Source organism: Oratosquilla oratoria, chromosome 34, assembly GCF_046742065.1.
Source record: "Oratosquilla oratoria isolate Oo_2021 chromosome 34, ASM4674206v1, whole genome shotgun sequence".
Taxonomy (NCBI): Eukaryota; Metazoa; Arthropoda; class Malacostraca; order Stomatopoda; family Squillidae; genus Oratosquilla; species Oratosquilla oratoria.
Window position 1 is genome coordinate 31,543,891 of NC_134810.1, and position 24,017 is coordinate 31,567,907.

The 24,017-nt window shown below is 38.1% G+C and overlaps 1 protein-coding gene across 3 annotated transcripts in view; it reads left to right on the top strand.

The window, feature by feature from the left end:
- Oseg2 (intraflagellar transport protein Oseg2) overlaps window positions 1-24,017 on the top strand; it is a 544,964-nt gene that overhangs the window by 487,854 nt on the left and 33,093 nt on the right. For 2 of the 3 annotated variants that reach the window (XM_076173301.1, XM_076173302.1), the window contains one exon: window positions 61-285. In XM_076173301.1, the coding sequence (XP_076029416.1) occupies window positions 61-285 (225 nt within the window). Of the gene's footprint in view, window positions 1-60; window positions 286-1,382; window positions 1,508-24,017 lie in introns of those variants that run through there. The other variant, XM_076173303.1, reaches the window with a different exon arrangement.

Sequence of the window (24,017 nt, forward strand, 5' to 3'; positions counted from 1 at the left end):
AAATCTTTTTACTGGTTTTATATTTTTGTATTTGATATACACTCTTTTTTTTCTCTCTAGGAAATTGGCTGGGAGAATATGGCCTTTGTGTTTCTAAATCGATTTTTGGATTTATGTGAAGCTATTGAAGAAGGCTCATTGAATACATTAGATCACTCAGACTTTATTGAGACAGACATTCCTTATGAGATTCCTTTACCTGAGTCAATGGTAATTCCTGAAGCTTTAAGAGAGGAAGCAAAGGAATGGGTCCTGGCAGTTTCCATGGATCAGAAGGTTGAACAGGTAAGTTGTTCTTGTTATTTTGTATTACCACTTGTTTTGATCAACCTGAATATTGGTACAAGTACTCCTCAACATACAATAGGGTTCAGTTCTGAGAAACCCATCATGAGTCAATAATGGAGGAGGGGTGGGCACAGACCAGGGTGTTAGCAGCACTGATGTAGGTGACAGCCATGCTGCAAATACAGCAATCCTCATAAATGAGCTTAATCTTTCTTAAGTACACATATTTTGCAAAATAATTAACACACATACAAGAAGCAATCGAAGAAGGATGTCTCGAGAATACGCTCCAGACCGCTATTTAGCGATTTGCTGATGAACAATTTTGGAACCAACCAACTCCCACCTGGTTGTTTACATAAAATGGGAAGGGAGTTACATACCGTATTTTTCGGTGTATGACCCACGGCTTTTTGCCTCAGAAAGGGGCCAAAATTCGGGGGTGCGGGTGATTTAAAGGTGCGAGTCATCTGTGGATTCTGGTTAGAAATTGCCCTCTTACGCAGTCAAAAAAAATTGAATGACTAGTTTAGCTGGGTGCCCTCTCAGATTGGGGATTTGCGGGAGGACCGACCGGGTTCGTCCAATGAAAGTTGATCGATGTCATAATACAGCGCGCACGATCGAGACAAACAACAAAGAGAAGGCAGGATTTGTCAGTATCTTACCCGCTTTACATGCTCTTGTTATTAATAAAGGCATTATCACAAATAAAACAGGCCTAACTAAACAGCATGAACATACAATACAATACTGACTGGTACCAACACCAACATCGTGTGTCGCGATCAAACAAAAACAAGTGGACGGCCATTTTCGCAATTACAAATTACAAACTACCTGATTCCTTAATGCTAAATTTGTGCATTACATGTGCATAATACGTTTAGGTCTATCCTTGGAGGAATATTCCTCCAAGGCCTCTATCTAAATACTTCTACCTCTAAATTTTATTCTTTGGCAAAAAATCACTACAGAACTTTGCTATTCTCCTAATAATGTTTTCTTCTGCTGACATAAAAAAATAAAAGTATTTTCTTAATTTAATCTATTCATATTGGGAGAATGCATTTTTATTTCATTAATCATTTCAGTCCTGGGTTTGACTAAGGATGGACAAATTTTTGTCACCACAAAAATCGACATCATAATCCAATTAAGAGGGTATAAATACTGCAGTTTTAAGCGATTAATCATCATTTCACAACAAGCTTACAACGACGACGCAGAAGAAAACAACATCAAGATGCCACCAGTGAAGAAGAGGCTAAAAAGTTACAATGCTGATTTCAAGTTAAAGGCAGTCCAGTTTGTGAAGGAGCATGGCAATCGTGCCACCAGCCGAGAGTATGGAATCGATGAATCGTTGGTGTGGGCATGGAAAAAGCAGGAGGACAAACTAAAACAGGCAAAAAAGACAAAAAAAGCATTTCGGGGACACCAAGCAAGATGGCCCAACCTTGAAGATTAAGTTGAATCATGGGTGAATGAACAGAGGACGCCAGGAGAGGGGGTGTCTACAATAAGCATCCGATTAAAAGCAAAAACCATCGCTAAAGATCTCGGCATTGAAGAATTTCAGGGTGGACCATCTTGGTGTTTTAGGTTCATACGCAGGAAAGAATTGGCGATCCGCACCCGCACTACAATGGCACAGAAACTTCCCAAAGATTGGCAAGAAAAGCTCGACACTTTTAGGGGTTACACAAAGGACAAGATAAGGCAGCATAAAATCAGTCTCGATCACCTGATCAATATGGACGAAGTTCCTTTAACATTCGACATCCCGATGACGAGAACTGTCGAGCATGTTGGTGAGAAAACAGTACCCATCAAGACAACAGGCCATGAGAAATCGAGTTTCACTGTCGTGCTTTCATGTACCACATCGGGGAAAAAACTCCCACCAATGATGATCTTCAAACGAAAAACTATCCCAAAGGAGAAGTTTCCATCTGGCGTCGTGGTTCGTGCTAATCCAAAGGGGTGGATGGATGAAGGAGTCATGAACGACTGGATTGACTCAGTGTATGTCAAGCGCCCGGGTGGATTCTTCCACACAAAGACCTCGCTACTCGTTTTGGACTCTATGACCCCCCATAAAACCGAATCCGTTAAACAACACCTCGAGAAAGTAAACTCAAAGATCGCGATAATCCCCGGTGGTCTTACGAAACTTCTCCAGCCACTTGACATTTCGGTCAACAAGCCATTCAAGGACAGACTGCGTGCTGCCTGGGAGAAGTGGATGGTGGAGGGCAAACATTCCTTCACTAAAACTGGTAGACAACGCAGAGCTACTTACGCTCAAGTGGCAGAATGGGTCGTTCAAGCATGGAAGAAAATTAAAGAATCGACTATTCAGAACGGTTTCCATAAATCAGAAATGTGCCATCCTGCAATGTTCGATGCATGCTACGACTCGGAAAAGGAATCGGACGAATCCAAAATCGAAATGGAAATGGATGAGGTCACTGCATCAGAATTGGCCGATTTATACCACAACCTTTTCCATGACGATACAGAGGATGAGGAATTTGATGGCTTCGTGAGCGATGATACGCCTTCATAAACATTACTGACTCTGTCGTCTGTGATCAGTGACTGTGCTTTTTTTCTAATAACGATGTGCTCCATTGACTCTGTTCATAACAGTTCAGTAATGTGTTCTATTATTGTTCTATTCTATTGAAAACTAACCATTGGAAATTGTTTGGTTGAATAATTAATTACCAGTCTTTGTATGGCATTTATAAACCAATTGATTGATTAATTACCAGTAAACAACCAAACAGGGTTTTATGGCATTATTTACACAAATTGATTAAGGTTCTTTGTAATATATATATAAGTGCAATAAAATATATTGAAATGTAATTTGTTGGTTACTCTTCATCTTCATCACAATCAGAAATAAATAGGACTGGAGGAATGCTGGTATCATGAATCGCAATGCCGCGTCTTCAACCCATCTCAAAGGCATCGTAAGATCAGTTGCACACTTTCGAGATCACCCCGCTTTCATCGAAGCTACCACTACATCTAGTGGCAGCTTCAGAAACCAAATTGTGAGGTTGTGTACATACGTGTCGGCCTTTGACGTGTGATGAATCCTGAAAAGCAAGTATCACCAAGAAACCTGCCAATTTTGGAAAACATATATCTTTTTTTATAAATCACATAAGCTTTGATGAAACAGAAAATTTAGAAAAAGCCTCAGCTTTGAAATTACTTTGATCACCACGTCAACGGCTGGCCGTAACAACAACCGCCATGAGCTGTGCCTGTGGCCACCCATGCATGGGTAGTATACATCATCAGATCTACACTGCCGTGCACGCCATATGACTGCGGGTCATACAGCGGTGCGGGTCTTGTGTGGATTTTCACTAAGGTGTAAGGGGGTGCAGGTCATATAACGGTGTGGGCTATAGTCCGAAAAATACGGTAGTGACTGACAATGTAGTCTTTATATCTTTATTCATTTATTCTTTTTTCATGATCAGTGATAATAATGGAAGAAAAAAAACAAAGGATTTAGGGAAAAAGAACCTACAAAAAGATGTCTAGACATAAGTGTAATTGAGTCTCCACTTGGAGTAATACAAAAAAAAAAAAAAAATGTTTCAACGAGACCACAAAGACATACCAAAGGTTTGATAGAAATGCCTTCTTGGGATTTAACAGGGACAATAGCAATATGTATAGAGGGATAGATACAGAAAGATAACCCAGGTTTGAAAATATAATAAGAAATAGGGAAATCAGTTAATTGTTAGATGAAATTATCGAACTCAAAAGTGAATGCAAAAGTATTTATAAAGAAGTAGCCCTATTAAGAAAGGCCAATGAAGAAAATAACAGGGAAATAGATGAGTTGAAAATGGAACTGAATAGGATAAAGGGAGAAAATAAAAGATTGAAAAATGAAGATATGAATAGGAATGAGGCATTAAAGAAAGAGATGAAGGATCAAATACAGGCAGTGACCGAGAAAGTGGAAGAAAATATCAAAGAAAATGATTTCCAAGAAATAAAGAAACAGTAGAGAATGGAACAGGAGAGTCAAAAATGATCTTTTATAGACATAGTGGAACAAAAAGTCAAGGAGAATGCTAAGGAAACGGTAATCCAAGTGATTAAAGAGAAAGGTAATTTGGTTAGGGATACAGTGGATAAGAAAAGATGTAATCTATGATATGCATGGTTTGTTGCTGGTAATAAGCTTTGAATGTCTTGATGACTGTTTGATCCATCGGTTGGATCAGAGCTGTGGTGTTTGGGGGGAGGAACATCACCTCGATATTATCCGCCCAGTCTTCCATAGCCCTTGGGTGGCTGGAAGCATTGTCAACTATCAGTAAGAATCGGTTGGCAATGTTGTTAGTTGATGCATACTCCTTAAGAGTTGGAGACAGATATGATGTAAAATAGTCCTGGTGAATTGAAGTGGTCAGCCATGCCTTCGGAATTGATTTCCATACCACAGGTAAGTATTGCTTCAATAACCCCTTGAGTGCTCTCGGATTTTCTGAGTGGTATATGAGGAGTGGCTTTAGCTTCAAATCCCCTTCTGCATTGCCTCCAGGTAACAGGGTTAAGTGGTCCTTAGAGGCTTTAAACCCCTTTGCACTTTTTTCTTCCTTGTCAATATAGATCTTACTGGTCATCCTTTTCCAGTAAAGTCCTGTTTCATCATAATTTATAACTTGTTTCTTGCTGTATCCTTTCTCTTCAATGCACTTTTCTAATTCTGGCTTGAATTTGTATGCAGCTTCTTTGTCGGCACTAGCAGCCTCACCTGTGACCTTGATATTATGGAGAGCTGAACGTCGCCTGAATTTATCAAACCATCCTTTGCTTGCTTTAAATTCAGTCTTCCACTCCCATTTCTACTTTCTGTCTTTCAATAATGGACAATGCTTTCTGACAGATTAAATTCAAAGACAGAGCCATATTTTGACAATTCTGAGTGTCAATCCACATTTTGAGCAACCTTTCCATCTTATTCATTATTGGCTCATGGTGTTTTGTTAGCAATTTGCTCTACAGATGTGTTGCATTCTCCCCAGCTTTTTTTATAGCCTCACAATTCTTCAACACCGTTCAGACTGTCGACTGGGCTAGGCCCAAGTTTTGACTTATGGCAGATGTACCCTCTCCCTGCTCTTTCCTCTTCAAAATATGTAATTTTACCACCAATGTCAGACTACTCCTCTTTCCCTTTGCCTTTTCAACTCCAGCAGTATCTGCAGAATGTTTTGTGGCCATTATGGGTGCGTCACTGTGCGCCATGTTAATAATATCCACAAAAAACACACCGCAAGGATTTAACTTGTGCTCAAAGGGAAACAAGGGAAGAGACTGATTGTTGTGGTGGCCACACGGCATGGTGGCGCTATGGTATGGTGTAAGCAAAACACGAGTGGAGATCGTATCTATGAATTTTTCTTACCGTAAATAGAATCAAGGATAGTAATTACCAAATACCATAACTGTGAATTTACTGGATAAAGAATTACCATATAAGGAGGACTCACTGTAGTAGAAACCAAACTAAAAGGTAATCCACCACCAAATACTGTGGAACAAGGTCTATACAACTGTTGGATGAACAATAGAAAGGAAAAACAAGGAGGGGGAGTATTATTTCTGACCAGGAAAGACTTAAATGTGACAAAGTTAACAGAAGGAAAAAACAATGTAGAATCAATCATGATAAAAGTTGAAAGCAATCACATGAAAAGTAGAAATTTTGTAGTAGTGTATGTACCCCACAAAACACAGTCCTGGATAGAACATGATCATTCCAAATTGTTGGAAGATACTAAGTATGAAATGACTGATATACTGAAAGAAAGAGGAAATACAGTGATTATGGGTGATTTTAACTCAAATATACATACATACATATACCAAGGCTTTTTCCCCCTTTCAAGGGAAGAAATGACAGTAAAGGGTGGAGAAGACATTCCCTTTCAAGGGAAGAAATGACAGTAAAGGGTGGAGAAGACATATGGCGCAACATGCTACTCGATATGGCCATTGAATACACAATGATTCAGCGGATAAAGGAAAATACCAGATACAGAAACAATGAGATTTAATACTTATGTCAGAACCTGAAATTGTAGACAGAATAGATTACAAAACCCCAGTAGGAAAGAGTGACCATGTACTAATAGAATTCAAACTAAAAGAGCAAATAGACCGAAGAAGAAATGAGAAACATAGAATAGGAAGACCAATGTACAACAAAATAAATTTTGAGAAACTTAAAAAAATTCTTTCGTTATGCAAGCTGGAAAAAATTCCTAAAGAAACAAGGATGGATGAGAAATGGAATATACTAAAAGAAATTTATAATGAGGGAGTGAACAAATATGTACCACAACAAAAGCAAGAAAGAGCATATATAAAGAACTGGTACAAAAAAAATGTAAAGCTAAGGATAAAAGAGACAAAGCCTGGAAAAAATGGAAAAAAGACAAAAAATGAGCAAACTGCAAACATACATCAAACTAAGAAACATACATACATATACCAAAGGCTCTTTTCCCCCTTACACAGGGGGTAGCCAAAAAGAAAAAGGCATAGAAACCACTACCACTCATTCCATCCCCTACATATTCCACTCCCCTCCTCCCTCCTCCCTCCCTTTCATCTTGGTACCTCTTGGATGACGGGTCATCCCTGCATCCCGTCCACTGCCCTGGGTCAGAAGCAGTGTCACAAGACACAGCACATCCACAGCAAGGCCGCTTCATTAATTCAGCCCCCTCACCGTCCCCCCATGCAGAAAACGAGAAGACGGGGATAAATCCCCTCGGGCTGTGTAAAATTATTTCTCGTACATACTTCCTCACCCCCCATCCCCCACCCACTCCCCCTCATGCATCACAGCATCATCCATGCACAACCCTTCACCATTCACTCCTATCTTCTATCCTCTCCCGTCCTTCCTCAACAGACATTCCTCTCTTTTGTAATGCCCCTTTTACCCCATCCATCCATCTCATCCTAGGATGCCCCCTCATATTCACTCCTTCCACCTCAACCTTCCACACCTCTTTTACTAATCTTTCTTCACTCATTCTTTCCATGTGTCCAAACACATGGAACGGAGGGAGTAATTGGTGAGGAACAGTGTGGTTTTAGGACAGGTAGGGGTTGAGTAGATCAGATTTTTGTGGTAAGACAGATATGTGAGAGAGCTATAGAAAAAGGTAAGGATGTTTTTTGGGCTTTCATGGATTTGGAAAAGGCTTACAACAGGGTAGACAGGAAGGCACTGTGGGAGGTACTGCAGATATATGGGGTAGGAGGAAAGCTGTTTAGAGCAGTCAAGAGTTTTTACGAGAGTAGTAGAGCTTGTGTTAGGATTAGAAATGGAGAGAGTGAATGGTTTGAGGTAAAGGTGGGACTTCATCAGGGATGTGTTATGTTGCCCTGGCTGTTCAATCTTTACATGGATGGGGTGGTGCGAGAAGTGTTGGAGATGGTTAAGAAAATGGAGAAAAGTGGGAAATAAGCCAGTTGTTGTTTGCTGATGACACTGCACTTGTAGCAGGATCAGAGGAGGGATTGAGGAAATTAGTGACAGAATTTGAGGTGTGTGAAAGAAGGAAGCTGAAGATAAATGTGGGTAAAAGTAAGGTGATGAGATGTACAAGGGGAGAGAGTGACAGCAGGCTGGAAGTGAGTATTAAGGGAGAGAGACTAGAGGAAGTGGATAGTTTTAGATATTTGGGTGCAAATGTGGCAGGAAAGGGAGGAGTGGAGGTGGAGGTAGAATGTAGATTGAGAGAAGCGAGTAAATGCCTTGGTGGATTAAAAAGTGTAATGAGAAATTGACATCTGGAAATGGATGCTAAGATGAGGTTATATTTACCTAGTTGTATTTTGCGGGAAGGAGAGCTATGCTCGTGGTGTCCCGCCTTTGTATCGCGCAGTGTCTAGTTTACTTTTAAACTGATGAATGGTTTTTGCGCATACTATTTCATTATCCAGAGTGGAAGTCTCCACTACTCTATGTGGAAAACTTTTTCTTCAGTTCTCTTCTGTAGCTATGTTTTTTTATTTTCTTTCCATGTCCTCTTGTGTTTCTCTTGTCCCAGTTTAGTAAGTCCTCTCTATCGAGTATCTCTGTGCCTTTCATGATTCTGTAGATGGTCAGTAGGTCACCTCTCTCTCTTCTTTGCTCCAGCGTTGGTAACTCCAGTTTAGCCAATCTCTCCTCATATGATAGGTTTGCAAGTGCAGGTGCCATTTTTGTTGCTGCTCTCTGGATTCTTTCTATTTTCTTTATATTCTTTTTGGTACTGGGTGACCACAATGTCACCGCATACTCTGTCTAGGCCTTATTAATGTAACCAATATTTTTTTTATCATGTCCTCGTCCAAGTATGCAAATCCCACTTTTATTGATCTTAGCAAGTTGTAAGCCTCCCCGACAATTTTGTTAATCTGTTTATAATAGGACAAGTCATTTGTGATAATTACCCCCAAATCTTTTTTGGATCCTGCCTTCTTTATCTCCTTGGTTCCAATTGTATATTTTCCTGATATTCTGTTTTTGCTTTTTCCAAACTCTATTATGCTACACTTCTTAGTATTAAAGTCCACTTCCCATTTCTGACTCCAGTTCCATACCTTATTCAGATTTTCCTGCAATGCTTCACAGTCCTTATCAGTTTCTACTTTCCTTAACAGTTTGGCATCATCTGCAAAGAAGCTCATGTAACATTTCACATCCTCGTCCATGTCATTCACATAAATAGCAAACATTATTGGTGCCAATACAGATCCTTGCGGTACTCCGCTGATCACCTCTTTCCAATCTGAATATTTTTCTGTGAGCACTACTCTCATCTTTCTACCAGTCAGGAAGTCCTCCATCCATTTTAATAGGTTCCCTTGTATTCCTCCTATGTGTATTAGTCTTGAGTAGAAGCATATTAAGTTTGTGGTGCATGAAAGAGTGAATGTGCCAACAGCACTGTACAGGGCAGAAACATGGAACATAAGAGAGGAAGAGAGAAGGAGTTTGAATGTGTTTGTGATGAAATGTCTGAGAAGTATGATAGGGGTTACTAGGCTAGATAGAATGAGAAATGAGGAGGTGAGGAGGAGAACAGAGGTGGAAAGGGAGTTGGGAGATAGGGTTAATGAAAGAGTATTAGGAAACTAAAAAACAATTATGTAAAAATACACAGAGAAGAAAAGAAAAATTATGAAAAAGAAATAATAGAAAAATCCAAGGAACAACCTAAACTATTTTACAGATATGTGAATGGTAAACTAAAAAACAAACAAGATATAGAAGAGCTGCACCAGGGAAATTATGAATATTCAGAAGAACAAGAAATGGCAGAAATTTTGAGCAATCATTTCAAATCGGTATTCACAACTGAGAACTCACCTAACTGTATGGGAATAGAGAGACAGAAAATCCCCCCCCCCCGGTGATGTAGGGGGATAATCACGGTGACGTAGGGGGACAAAATGTACAAAAGAGATCGGATGACCGTGATCGACCAGATGTCCGTGATGGGGGAAATGTTAATTTTGATAGGAGAAATGTTAATGAGGCATTGAACGTCAATGAAGGACCAAATAATAATATAGAACAAGGTATAAATAAAAAACAAAATGATAATGTAATATATGATATTGAAATTCAAAATGTGTCAAAAAGAAATAATCACGAGTTTCTTAAAACCATGTACTTTAATGCTCGTAGTATTAGAAACAAATTTCAAGAAATACAGGCGTATGTCAAAAGCGAAAATCTCGATATGATAGGAATAACTGAGACATGGTTAAATGGTACAGAGTTCGAAGCTGAATTTAATATTGCGGGATTTAAACACTTTCATCAGGATAGAAACCACAAGAAAGGTGGGGGTGTTCTATTGTACGTTAAAAACAATGTTCATGCTTGTGTTTTAGAGAAAGTGAAACAGGATGCATATGATAGTTTGTGGGTTGAGTTAACCCAAACAAATGGACAAAAAATGAATATAGGTGTAATATATAGGCCAAAGACATTATCATTAGCAGACGACAAACTGTTATTTCAAGAACTGTCTAGTTTCTGCGACTGGGATTTATTGATAATGGGTGATTTCAATTTTACTGACATTGATTGGATGACCCTTGAACATGGCCATATAGGTAGTCGCTTGTTTGATTTTCTTGGTGACAATTACTTAATTCAGCATGTAAAAGAGCCCACAAGATATGGAAACTTACTCGATCTTTTGATCACTAGCCGCGAAAGCATGGTAACTGATGTAGAAGTCGATGAATCTGTTGCAAATAGCGATCACAACCTAGTTAGATTCAAACTCCTAAACAATTTTAGAATAGATACTTGTGTTTCTAAAATACCCGATTTCAGTAAAGCTCAGTTCATAGAACTACGTCAGGAGCTTCAGCTTACAGATTGGGAGTCAAAATTAAACGAAAGACCTGTAGATCAGATGTGGGAAATATTTCAAAATACGCTCACTAAGATGATTCAAACTTACATTCCTTTTAAGGACAGACGTCCCCCAAATCAGGCTCGCCCAAAGTGGCTCGACAAAGAAACTGAAAAAAGTATTGCTAAAAAGAGACAGGCTTATAAGAAATATATGTGCTCGGGTGCATCTAATGACTATGAAAGTTATGTATCAATACAGAGAGATTTAAAAAAGACAATAAGAAAAAGAAAACGACAATACGAAATGAACATCGCTGATAAATCCAAAGAGAATCCCAAAGAATTCTATAGTTACATTAGAGATAAAAAGGTTGTTAGGAATCACATTGGTCCACTATTATCTGCTGACGGTCAACTTGCATATTCAAATGAAGGAATGTGTAATATCTTAAACAATTATTTTAGCTCGGTATTCGTAAACGAAACACCTCAAGGTGAATTCCAAACTGAAACCTGTGAAAAGTCTAGGGTAAACTTACTCGGTATGGTAAATATAACAAAAGAAAAAATTAAAAGGTGTATAGATAAACTCAAAGTTAATAAAACCCCAGGGCCTGATGGTTGGCATCCAAGAATCTTAAAGGAAATGAAAAATGAGATTGTTGTTCCATTAGAAATTATTTTCAAGAAATCCATCATATCCGGAGATGTCCCAAGAGAATGGAAGCTAGCTAACGTTACTCCCATATTCAAAAAAGGTGACAAAAAGAAACCAAATAACTATAGGCCTATAAGTTTGACTTCAATCGTAGGAAAAATAATGGAAACTATCATCAGAGATGCTATCGAACATCATTTAGAAAGTAACTGTTTGATAAATGATAGCCAGCATGGTTTCAGACGGAAACGTTCTTGCGTGACTTACTCGAATTCTACAACACAGTTATCTCGAATTATGACAAAAGAAACAATATAGATTTAGTATATCTAGACTTTGCAAAAGCTTTTGATACCATCCCACACGAAAGACTACTTACTAAATTAGCTTTGCATGGAATAAGTGGTAGCCTATTAGGTTGGACTAGTAATTGGTTGAATGGTTGAAAACAGAGAGTTGTTTTAAATGGAAAAACTTCTGAATGGAAAAGTGTTGCAAGTGGAGTTCCTCAGGGTTCCATTCTTGGGCCACTTCTATTCATAGTATATATAAATGATATAGACCATGGACTAAAATCTACTGTTTCCAAATTTGCTGATGATACAAAACTGTGCGGAGTGGCAAATGATCACTCAAACCAATTAGATATTCAAGAAGATTTAGATCAATTACAGCAATGGTCTGAAAAGTGGCTAATGAAATTTAACATAAGTAAATGCAAGGTAATGCACATAGGTAAAAATAACAGTAAGTACGATTACAAGTTATTTGGAAATTCGTTAACAAAAGTGGATAGTGAAAAAGATCTCGGCGTAATTATCAGTAACGACCTCAAATCATCCAAGCAGTGTATTTCAGCCTCTGAGAAAGCGAATAAGATTCTAGGACTGATTGCACGATCTTTTGATTTCAAAAGTCCATCACTCATTAACAAGCTATATAAATCGTTAGTTCGTCCACATTTGGAATATGCTGTTTCCGTATGGTCACCGAATCTCATTAAAGACATTGACAGATTGGAAAGAGTACAACGGCGAGCCACAAAACTGATTCCAAATATCGAAAATAAATCATACGAAAATCGACTAAAACATATGAATCTGTTTTCCCTAAAAAAGCGTAGACTCAGAGGTGACTTGATACAGGTCTTTAAAATTCTAAAGGGAATTGACAACATCAAAAGTGACCAAATTTTTACATTGAATGAGAATCAGACAAGAAACAATGGTCTCAAACTGTCCGAAAATAGATTCAATTTGGAAGTAGGTAGAAACAACTTTGCCAACCGTGTAGTTAATGAATGGAATAAACTTCCTGCACAGGTAGTGCAATGTAGTTCAGTTCAAAGCTTTAAGAATCATTTAGATAAATACCTAAGTAAGATGCTGTAATGATTATAATTTATCTTATATTATTTGTTTTTGTTTTGTTATCATTTGTCTGTCTGATTTTTATTTATTATTAGTTATATGTCAATTTATTATTATTTACTATTTACCTGTTTGTTTATTATTTAACTATACCTATGCATTTATTTATGTATTTCATTTGTTATTTACATTATCATAGTTTTTATTTATTATTTTATTATTCATATGATTTTTTTTTTCGCATCCAACCTAGATATGGATCAAAAGGTCTCCTGTCGGCAGGCTCCGCCTTTGTAATCCTTTGTAATAACTGTAACAAAGAAAGAAATCAGCAACCAAATAAAAAACCTTTATGTCAGAAAATCACATGGTCCAGATGTAATTGCAAATTGGATACTGAAAGAATGCATAGAAGAGTTAACAGATAAACACCTGGAAGAAAAAAATAAACTGAATCCAAATCAATTTGGATTTAGACAAGGAAGATCATATACAACAAACCTGATCTGCTTCTATTTGAGAATGATATGATACAAGAGAGGGATGGATGGGCACACTGTGCCTGTGTAGAGCTACAAAAAGCATTTGATAAGGTACCACACAAGAAATTAATAAGAAAAATAGAATCAATAGGTGGCATGGGAGGTAAATTATTAGAATGGATGGAATACTTCCTGACTGCGAGAAAATGAGGGTAGTATTTAGAGACAAATACTCAAAGTGGTAAGAAATGATAAGTGGTGTCCCACAGGGGTTGGTGCAGGCTCCACTCATGTTTGCAATATATATAAATGACATGGATGAAGGAGTAGAGTGCTATATGAATTTCTTCGCACATGACGCAAAAATACTAAAGTAAGAACAGAGGACTGTGATTCATTACAAACAGACCTGGACAAAATCTGGAAATGGACTCAAAAGTGGGAAGTGAACTTCAGTATCAAGAAATGTAGTATAATGGAGTTTGGAAAAATTGAAAACAGAATTTCAAAAAATTATGAAATTGGTGAAGAAGGAATCAAAAAATGTACTTGGAAAGAGACCTTGGAGTAATAATCAGCAAAGACATGACACCGGATAAACACATAAAAAAATAGTCGGAGAATCCTTCAACCTATTAACCTCTTCCATACGGTGCCGCCTACGTAGGCGGCATGAGGAGCAAGTAGTTACGCGAGGCTGCCATATCAGCGTCTTGATTATATTTATTGTAGTTGTCCCTGCATAACTGACATACTCTCTAAACTGGCTTCATCACATTTTCTATGGTTATCAAAATTTACGGGTGAAAGAGAGAACGATCGATATAAGCGGTGACTATTTTTTATGATGCGAGTATTATGACGCAACATCGTATGTCTGGCAGCTAATGCTGCCCGCGAGATTTTGGCCCGGAGTGAAGTGGTTAAGGTCAATGAAAGTGGCATTTGACTATTTAGATGAAGAAATTATTAAAAAAAATATTTGTTACATTGATTAGACCAAAAATGGAATACACAATGACACTGTGGACACCCAGTACTAAAAAGAATAAAAGGAAATTAGAAAGAATACAGAGAGCAACGACAAAATTGGCACCAGCTCTTTCCAAATTAATATACAAACAAAGATTATCCAAATTGGAACTACCAACACTGGAGCAGAGAAGAGAAAGAGGTGATCTACTGACTATCAATAGAATCATGAAAGGAATGGAAATCCTTGATTGGAATGATTTACTAAAAAATGACAATGGCAAAACAAGAGGTCATGAGAAGAAACTGAAAAAGGATATAGAAGAGATCTGAAAAAAAAAAAAAAAAGCTTCCCACACAGAGTGCTGGATATCTGGAGTAACATTGATAAAGAAATAGTGTGTGCAAATACTATTCAAGAATTTAACAAAAAACTTGATGCTGAAAGATACAAAGATGGGTCACCATGAGCATAGCTCCCTTCCCATATAATACAAGTAGTTAATGCAACTAGGTAAATACAACTAGGTAAAATACAAGATAATGGAAGATGGAGGAAGAATAGTTATGATGGGTGACTTTAATTGCAAAGAAGTCTGCTGGGAAGAGATGACAGTAAAGGGTGGAGAAGACTCATGGGGAAATGTTCTACTTGAGATGATTATTGACCACACAATGACACAATGGATTCAAGAGAACATTAGGTATAGAAATGAAGAAGAACCATCGAGACTAGACCTAATAATCACATCAGAACCTGAAATAGTGGAAAAGATAGAATACCAGGCACCAATAAGTAAAAGTGACCACATATTGATAGAACTAGAACTAAATGAGGAAAAATACATGAAAAGAAATGAACAATATAGAAAAGGAAGTTTAATGTATGAAATTTTTTTTATTTGATAAAATAAGAGAATTTTTTCAAAATGAAAACTGGGAAAGAATACACAAAGATACAACAGTAGAAGAGAAATGGAATATTTTGACAAAACTTTATAAAAAAAAAAAAAAAGGAGTGGAAAAGTATGTCCCAAGACAAAAACAAGAAAAAGAATATGTAAAGTGCTGGTACAACAAAAGTTGTAAGGAGTTAAAAGACATACATACATACATACATATACCAAGGCTTTTTCCCCCTTCCAAGGGAGGTAGCCATAAAGGGAAAGGCATAAAAACACTCCCACCCATTTCATCCCTAAATACACTCCACACCCCTCCCACCCTTCCTCTCATCTGACCACCTCCTGGATGACGGGTCATCCCTGCACCCTGCCCACCGCCCTGGGTCAGAAGCAGTGTCGCAAGACACAGTACATCCACAGCAAGGCCGCTTCATTTAATCGGCGACCCCCCCCTCTGTCCCCCTTTGCATATAAGGCGAGGACGGGGAGAAATCCCTTCGGGCTGCGTGAAAATTTACTCACACATACTACCCCACCCCCCACCCCCCCGCCCATTCCTCCTCATGCAGTCACAACATCATCCTGCACTTGCAAACCTATCATACGAAGAGAGATTGGCTAAACTGGAGTTACCGACACTGGAGCAAAGAAGAGAGAGAGGTGACCTATTGACCATCTACAGAATCATGAAAGGCACAGAGGTACTCGATAGTGAGAACTTACTTAACTGGGACAAAAGAAACACAAGAGGACATGGAAAGAAAATAAAAAAACATAGCTATAGAAGAGAACTGAAGAAAAACAGTTTTCCTCATAGAGTTTTGGACACTTGGAACAAACTGGACAATGAAATAGTATGCGCAAAAACCATTCATGAGTTTAAAAACAAACTAGACACTGCAAGATACAAAGGCGGGACAACACGAGCATAGCTCCCCTTCCCGCAAAATACAACTAGGTAAATACAACTAGGTAAATACAACCATTCTCCACTCACCTCTGTCTTCCGTCCTCTCCCTTCCTTCCTCAACAGACATTCCCCTCTTCCCCAAAGCCCCCTTCACCCCATCCATCCACCTCATCCTAGGACGTCCCCTCATGTTCACTCCCTCCACATCTGCCTTCCATACCTCTTTTACTAGTCTTTCTTCACTCATTCTTTCCATGTGTCCAAACCATCCTAATATTCTTTCATCAACCCTATCTCCCAGCACCTTTTTCACCCCTGTTCTCCTCCTCACCTCCTCATTTCTCACTCTATCCAGCCTAGTAACCCCCACCATACTTCTCAGACACCTCATCTCAAACACATTCAAACTCCTTCTCTCTTCTTCTCTTATGTTCCACGTTTCTTCCCCATACAGTGCTGTTGGCACAATCACTCCTTCATACAGTCTCCTCTTCGCATCCATTCCAAAATGTCTATTCCTCATTACACCAAGGCATTTACTCGCTTCTCTCAATCTACATTCTACCTCCACCTTCACTCCACCTTTTCCTGCTACACTTGCACCCAAGTATCTAAAACTATCCACTTCCTCCAGTCGCTCTCCCTTAATGTTCACTTCCAGTCTACTGCCACTTTCACCCCTTGTACATCTCATCACCTTACTTTTACCCACATTTATCTTTAGCTTTCTTCTATCACATACTCTCCCAAACTCTGTCACCAGCTTCCTCAATCCCTCCTCTGACCCTGCCACAAGCGCAGTGTCATCCGCAAACAACAGCTGGCTCACCTCCCACTTTTCTCCATTTTCTTTAACCATCTCCAATCCCTGACTCACTACCCTAGCATTCACCTCTCGCACCACCCCATCCATGTATAAGTTGAACAGCCAGGGCGACATAACGCATCCTTGACGAAGTCCCACCTTTACTTCAAACCACTCACTCTCTCCATTTCTAATCCTAACACATGCTCTACTACTCTCATAAAAACTCTTGACAGCTCCCAAAAGCTTTCCTCCTATCCCATAAATCTGCATAACCTCCCACAGTGCCTTTCTGTCTACCCTATCACAAGCCTTTTCCAGATCCATAAAAGCCCAAAAAACATCCTTCCCCTTTCCTATAGCTTTCTCACATATCTGTCTTACCACAAAGATCTGATCTACACAACCTCTACCCGTCCTAAATCCACACTGTTTCTCACCAATTATTCCTTCTGTTCCTCTCCTAATCCTCTCAATTAAGATCCTCCCATAAGCCTTCCCTACTACACTCAACAGGCTAATCCCTCTGAAATTACTACATTCACACTTGTCCCCTTTTCCCTTGTAAAGAGGAACTATACAGGCACTACTCCAGTCCTCCGGTACTCTACCCTCTCTCCAGCAAACATTAAATAACCTCACCAGCCAGTCCACCATCACTGAACCTCCCTTTTTCAGACATTCTGCATGGCATCCATCCAGACCAGGTGCCTTACCTGCTTTCATCATCTTTACAACTGCCTTCACCTCATCCTTCCTTATTTCTCCTCCATTCTCCTCACTCATCACTCTCATTTTCTTCGCATTTCCCACTGCAGCTATCTTTCCTTCCCTATCCTCCTTCACATTCAGCAACTCCCTAAAATATTCTGCCCATCTTCCCCTCACTGCCATCTCTTCCATTATCATCTCTCCATCTGTACCTTTTACCTTTTCTTCCCTACTTGATTCGCCTCCTCTTCCTCTCTTTATTTCTTTCCAAAACATCTATTTATTACTTTCAAAATTTTCTGTCATACTCCTACCCCTTTTCACATCTGCTCTCCTCTTTGCCTCCTTTACCTTTTGCTTTACTTCTCTTTTCTTTTCTTTGTACGTCTCATATGACTCCCCTGTCCTCTTTTGTAACCAATCTGTGAATGCTCGCTTCTTCTCTTCTACAACCTTCTTTGTTTCCTCATCCCACCATTCACTACCCTTTCTTCTATTTCCCCCTGTCCTTCTTGTTCCACACACCATCCTTGCACACTTTAAGACTCCCTCCTTGAACCATCCCCATTCCTCCTCCACACCCATCTCTGCTCTATCCTTTACTCCCTCCCACTCCTCCTTCAGCTTCTTTTCGTACTCCTTCTCCTTTTCCTTTTCATTCAAGGAGTTCACTCTAAGAACCTCCCTACCTTTTGTCCCTTTCCTCCTTCTCCATCTATCCTCCACTCTCAGCTTACCTTCCACCAAAAAATGATCTGATATTCCCCCACCCTCTCCCCTTAGCACATGTACATCCTTAACTCTTTCTATCATAATCCTATTTACCACTACATAATCCATTAGCGCTCTATCTACCACCCTTCCCTCCACCACCCTCTCCCATGTGTACTTATGCTTGACTTTCTTCCGAAACACTGTATTTGCTATCATCAACTCTCTTTCTAGACACATTTCCACCATCAACTCTCCACTACGATTCTTTCCTGGAACTCCACACTTCCCAACCACTCCATTGATTGGACCATTTCCCATCCTAGCATTAAGGTCTCCCAGTACTATTACATTAACATTTCTTCCTAAACCCTCTATGCACTCATTTAAATCTATCCAAAAGGCCTCCCTTTCTTCCATGCTCTTCTCACTGCCAGGCCCATATGCACTTACAAAGACCCACATCTCCTTTCCCAGTTTCACCTTCATCCACATTATCCTTGAGGAAACCTCCTTCCACTCCACTACACGTTTACCTATCTCCTCACTTACTAGAATAGCCACCCCTTCCCTCCCTCGCCCTCTCTTCACTCCTGATAACCTCCCACTTACACTCCCAAACTTACACTCACCCTTCCCTTTCAACTTAGTTTCACTCAAAGCCAACACATCCATCTTTCTTCTCACAAACATACTACCTATCTCATCCCTTTTACTCTCATCTGTACCACATCCATGCACATTAAAAGACCCAAACCTTAGGGTGCTGGCCCGAGGCCCTCCAGCACCCCTTATGCCTTTCCTTTTCTTTTTAGGAATCTGCCCCTTGGGGCTACAGGGAGAAGGATGCCTAGTCCCTCTCCCCGTCCCTTTCTTCTCGCCTCTTACGACAAAAGACAAAAGAGATAAAGCTTGGACCAAATGGAAGAAAGACAAAAGACCTGAAAAATGGAAAATATATACTTGTTATAGAAATGAATATGTACAAGTGTGCAGAGAGAAAAAGAGAAAATATGAAAAAGATGTCATAGAAAAATGTGAAGATCAACCAAAACTATTCTACAGATTTGTAAATAACAAACTGAAAAACAAACAAGAATTAGAAAAATTATGACAAGGAGGAATTGAATACACAGAGGAAATAGAAATGGCAGAAATTATGAACAAGCATTTTAAATCGGTGTTTACAAGGGAGAACATACAACCTGGAGAGATCGAATGGGAAGAGAAAGTCCCCCCTATGAAAGAAATAGAAGTAACAAAGAACGAAATAATGAAACACTTGAGTAATCTTGATGTCAGAAAATTGTATGGACCAGATGAAGTAGCAAACTGGATTTTGAAAGAATGCAAGAATGAACTGGTAGACAAAATACATAGCATAATAAACAGTTCCTTGAAAGAAGGAAAAGTTCCAAAAGATTGGAAAAGAGCAAATATAGTACCTATATACAAAGGAGGAAATAAAGAGGACCCTACCAACTATAGACCAGTCTCTCTAACAAGTACAATAGCAAAAATCTGTGAAAAAATGATCAAAAGTAGCTGGGTAAATTTAGAAAAAAACAATGTACTAAATCCAAGGCAATTTGGATTCAGACAAGGACGATCATGCAAAGGATTACAAAGGCTGAGCATGCCGACAGGAGACCTTTTGATCTATATCTAGGTCGGATGTGAAAAAAAAATCATATTAATAACAAAATAATAAATAAAAACTATGATAATGTAAATAACAAATAAAATACATAAATAAATGCATAGGTATAGTTAAATAATAAACAAACAGGTAAATAGTAAATAATAATAAATTGACATATAACTAATAATGAATAAAAATCAGACAGACAAATGATAACAAAACAAAAACAAATAATATAAGATAAATTATAATCATTACAGCATCTTACTTTGGTATTTATCTAAAATTCTTAAAGCTTCGAACTGAACTACATTGCACTACCTGTGCAGGAAGTTTATTCCATTCATTAACTATATGGTTGGCAAAGTTGTTTCTACCTACTTCCAAATTGAATCTATTTCCGGAGAGTTTAAGACCATTGTTTCTTGTCTGATTCTCATTCAATGTAAAAATTTGGTCATTTTTGATGTTGTCAATTCCCTTTAGAATTTTAAAGGCCTGTATCAAGTCACCTCTGAGTCTACGCTTTTTTAGGGAAAACAGATTCATATGTTTTAGTCGACTTTCGTATGATTTATTTTTGATATTTGGAATCAGTTTTGTGGCTCGCCGTTGTACTCTTTCCAATCTGTCAATGTCTTTAATGAGATTCGGTGACCATACGGAAACAGCATATTCCAAATGTGGACGAACTAACGATTTATATAGCTTGTTAATGAGTGATGGACTTTTGAAATCAAAAGATCGCGCAATCAGTCCTAGAATCTTATTTGCTTTCTCAGAGGCTGAAATACACTGCTTGGATGATTTGAGGTCGTTACTGATAATTACGCCGAGATCTTTTTCACTATCCACTTTTGTTAACGAATTTCCAAATAACTTGTAATTGTACTTACTGTTATTTTTACCTATGTGCATTACCTTGCATTTACTTATGTTAAATTTCATTAGCCACTTTTCAGACCATTGCTGTAATTGATCTAAATCTTCTTGAATATCTAATTGGTTTGAGTGATCATTTGCCACTCCACACAGTTTTGTATCATCAGCAAATTTGGAAACAGTAGATTTTAGTCCATGGTCTATATCATTTATATATACTATGAATAGAAGTGGCCCAAGAACGGAACCCTGAGGAACTCCACTTGCAACACTTTTCCATCCAGAAGTTTTTCCATTTAAAACAACTCTCTGTTTTCGATCATTCAACCAATTACTAGTCCAACCTAATAGGCTACCACTTATTCCATGCAAAGCTAATTTAGTAAGTAGTCTTTCGTGTGGGACGGTATCAAAAGCTTTTGCAAAGTCTAGATATACTAAATCTATATTGTTTCTTTTGTCATAATTCGAGATAACTGTGTTGTAGAATTCGAGTAAGTTAGTCACGCAAGAACGTTTCCGTCTGAAACCATGCTGGCTATCATTTATCAAACAGTTACTTTCTAAATGACGTTCGATAGCATCTCTGATGATAGTTTCCATTATTTTTCCTACGATTGAAGTCAAACTTATAGGCCTATAGTTATTTGGTTTCTTTTTGTCACCTTTTTTGAATATGGGAGTAACGTTAGCTAGCTTCCATTCTCTTGGGACATCTCCGGATATGATGGATTTCTTGAAAATAATTTCTAATGGAACAACAATCTCATTTTTCATTTCCTTTAAGATTCTTGGATGCCAACCATCAGGCCCTGGTGTTTTATTAACTTTGAGTTTGTCTATACACCTTTTAATTTTTTCTTTTGTTATATTTACCGTACCGAGTAAGTTTACCCTAGACTTTTCACAGGTTTCAGTTTGGAATTCACCTTGAGGTGTTTTGTTTACGAATACTGAGCTAAAATAATTGTTTAAGATATTACACATTCCTTCATTTGAATATGCAAGTTGACCGTCAGCAGATAATAGTGGACCAATGTGATTCCTAACAACCTTTTTATCTCTAATGTAACTATAGAATTCTTTGGGATTCTCTTTGGATTTCTCAGCGATGTTCATTTCGTATTGTCGTTTTCTTTTTCTTATTGTCTTTTTTAAATCTCTCTGTATTGATACATAACTTTCATAGTCATTAGATGCACCCGAGCACATATATTTCTTATAAGCCTGTCTCTTTTTAGCAATACTTTTTTCAGTTTCTTTGTCGAGCCACTTTGGGCGAGCCTGATTTGGGGGACGTCTGTCCTTAAAAGGAATGTAAGTTTGAATCATCTTAGTGAGCGTATTTTGAAATATTTCCCACATCTGATCTACAGGTCTTTCGTTTAATTTTGACTCCCAATCTGTAAGCTGAAGCTCCTGACGTAGTTCTATGAACTGAGCTTTACTGAAATCGGGTATTTTAGAAACACAAGTATCTATTCTAAAATTGTTTAGGAATTTGAATCTAACTAGGTTGTGATCGCTATTTGCAACAGATTCACCGACTTCTACATCAGTTACCATGCTTTCGCGGCTAGTGATCAAAAGATCGAGTAAGTTTCCATATCTTGTGGGCTCTTTTACATGCTGAATTAAGTAATTGTCACCAAGAAAATCAAACAAGCGACTACCTATATGGCCATGTTCAAGGGTCATCCAATCAATGTCAGTAAAATTGAAATCACCCATTATCAATAAATCCCGGTTGCAGAAACTAGACAGTTCTTGAAATAACAGTTTGTTGTCTGCTAATAATAATGTCTTTGGCCTATATATTACACCTATATTCATTTTTTGTCCATTTGTTTGGGTTAACTCAACCCACAAACTATCATATGCATCCTGTTTCACTTTCTCTAAAACACAAGCATGAACATTGTTTTTAACGTACAATAGAACACCCCCACCTTTCTTAATATGCGTCACCAATTTAATATGTTTCTAGTCAAGGCTAATAGATATAATACAAGAAAGAGATGGATCAGCTGATTGTGCATTTCTAGACCTAAAAAAAGCTTTTGACAAAGTACCACACAAGAAGTTACTTAAGAAACTAGAAACTGAAGGAGGAATACAGGGCAAACTGCTTAAATGGATGGAAGACTTTTTGCAAGAAAGAAAAATGAGAGTAGTAATAAGAGACAAACACTCTAATTGGGATGAAGTAATAAGCGGTGTTCCGCAAGGAACAGTTCTGGCCCCAATAATGTTTGCTATATATATTAATGATATGGATAAAGAAATTGAAAGTTACATGAGCTTCTCTGCAGATGACGCAAAACTGTTAAAAAAAGTGAACACGGAAGAAGATTGTGAGTCACTACAGAGTGATCTCAATAAAGTATGGGAATGGAGTAGGAAGTGGGAGATGGAGTTCAATACCAAAAAGTGTAGTATAATGTAATTTGGAAAAAGCAAAAAAAGAATAGAAGGATCATATAAATTGGGAGAAGAAGGAATAAAAAAAGTAGAAAATGAGAAGGACCTGGGAGTCATTATTATGAATAATATATAATATGTCACCTGAGAAACATATAAGCAAGATTTTTAAGAACATACATAAGAACATAAGAACATAAGAAATAAAGGAGACTGCAAAAGACCATAAGGCCTACACTAGGCAGCTCCGTATCCATCACCACCTGTCATCCCCATCCATAAAGTTGTCTAATCGTTTTTTAAAACAACTGATAGTTTCAGCGCTTACTACATGGTTACTAAGTTTATTCCATTCATCGACCACCCTATTAGTAAACCAATTCTTGCCTATTTCCTTCTTAAATCTAAATTTGTCCAGTTTATACCCATTTTTGGAGAAACTTATAATTTAATAAGAACAATGAAAGTGGCATTTACATACCTGGATGAAGAAATGGTGAAGAAAATATTAATCACTTTGATAAGACCAAGATTGGAATATGCAGCAACGATGTGGTCACCAAATACAAAAAAATGTATAACAAAACTTGAAAGAATACAAAGAGCAATTACAAAATTGGCACCAACATTCTCAAAACTATCATATGAAGAGAGACTAGCAAAACTTGAGCTACAGACACTAGAGCAAAGAAGAGAGAGAGGAGATTTGATAACTATTTACAGAATCATGAAAGGCATAGAAATTATTGATAGAGAGGATCTAATAAAATGGGATGAAAGAAATACAAGAGGACACGGAAAGAAAATCAAGAAAGACAGCTATAGAAGAGATCT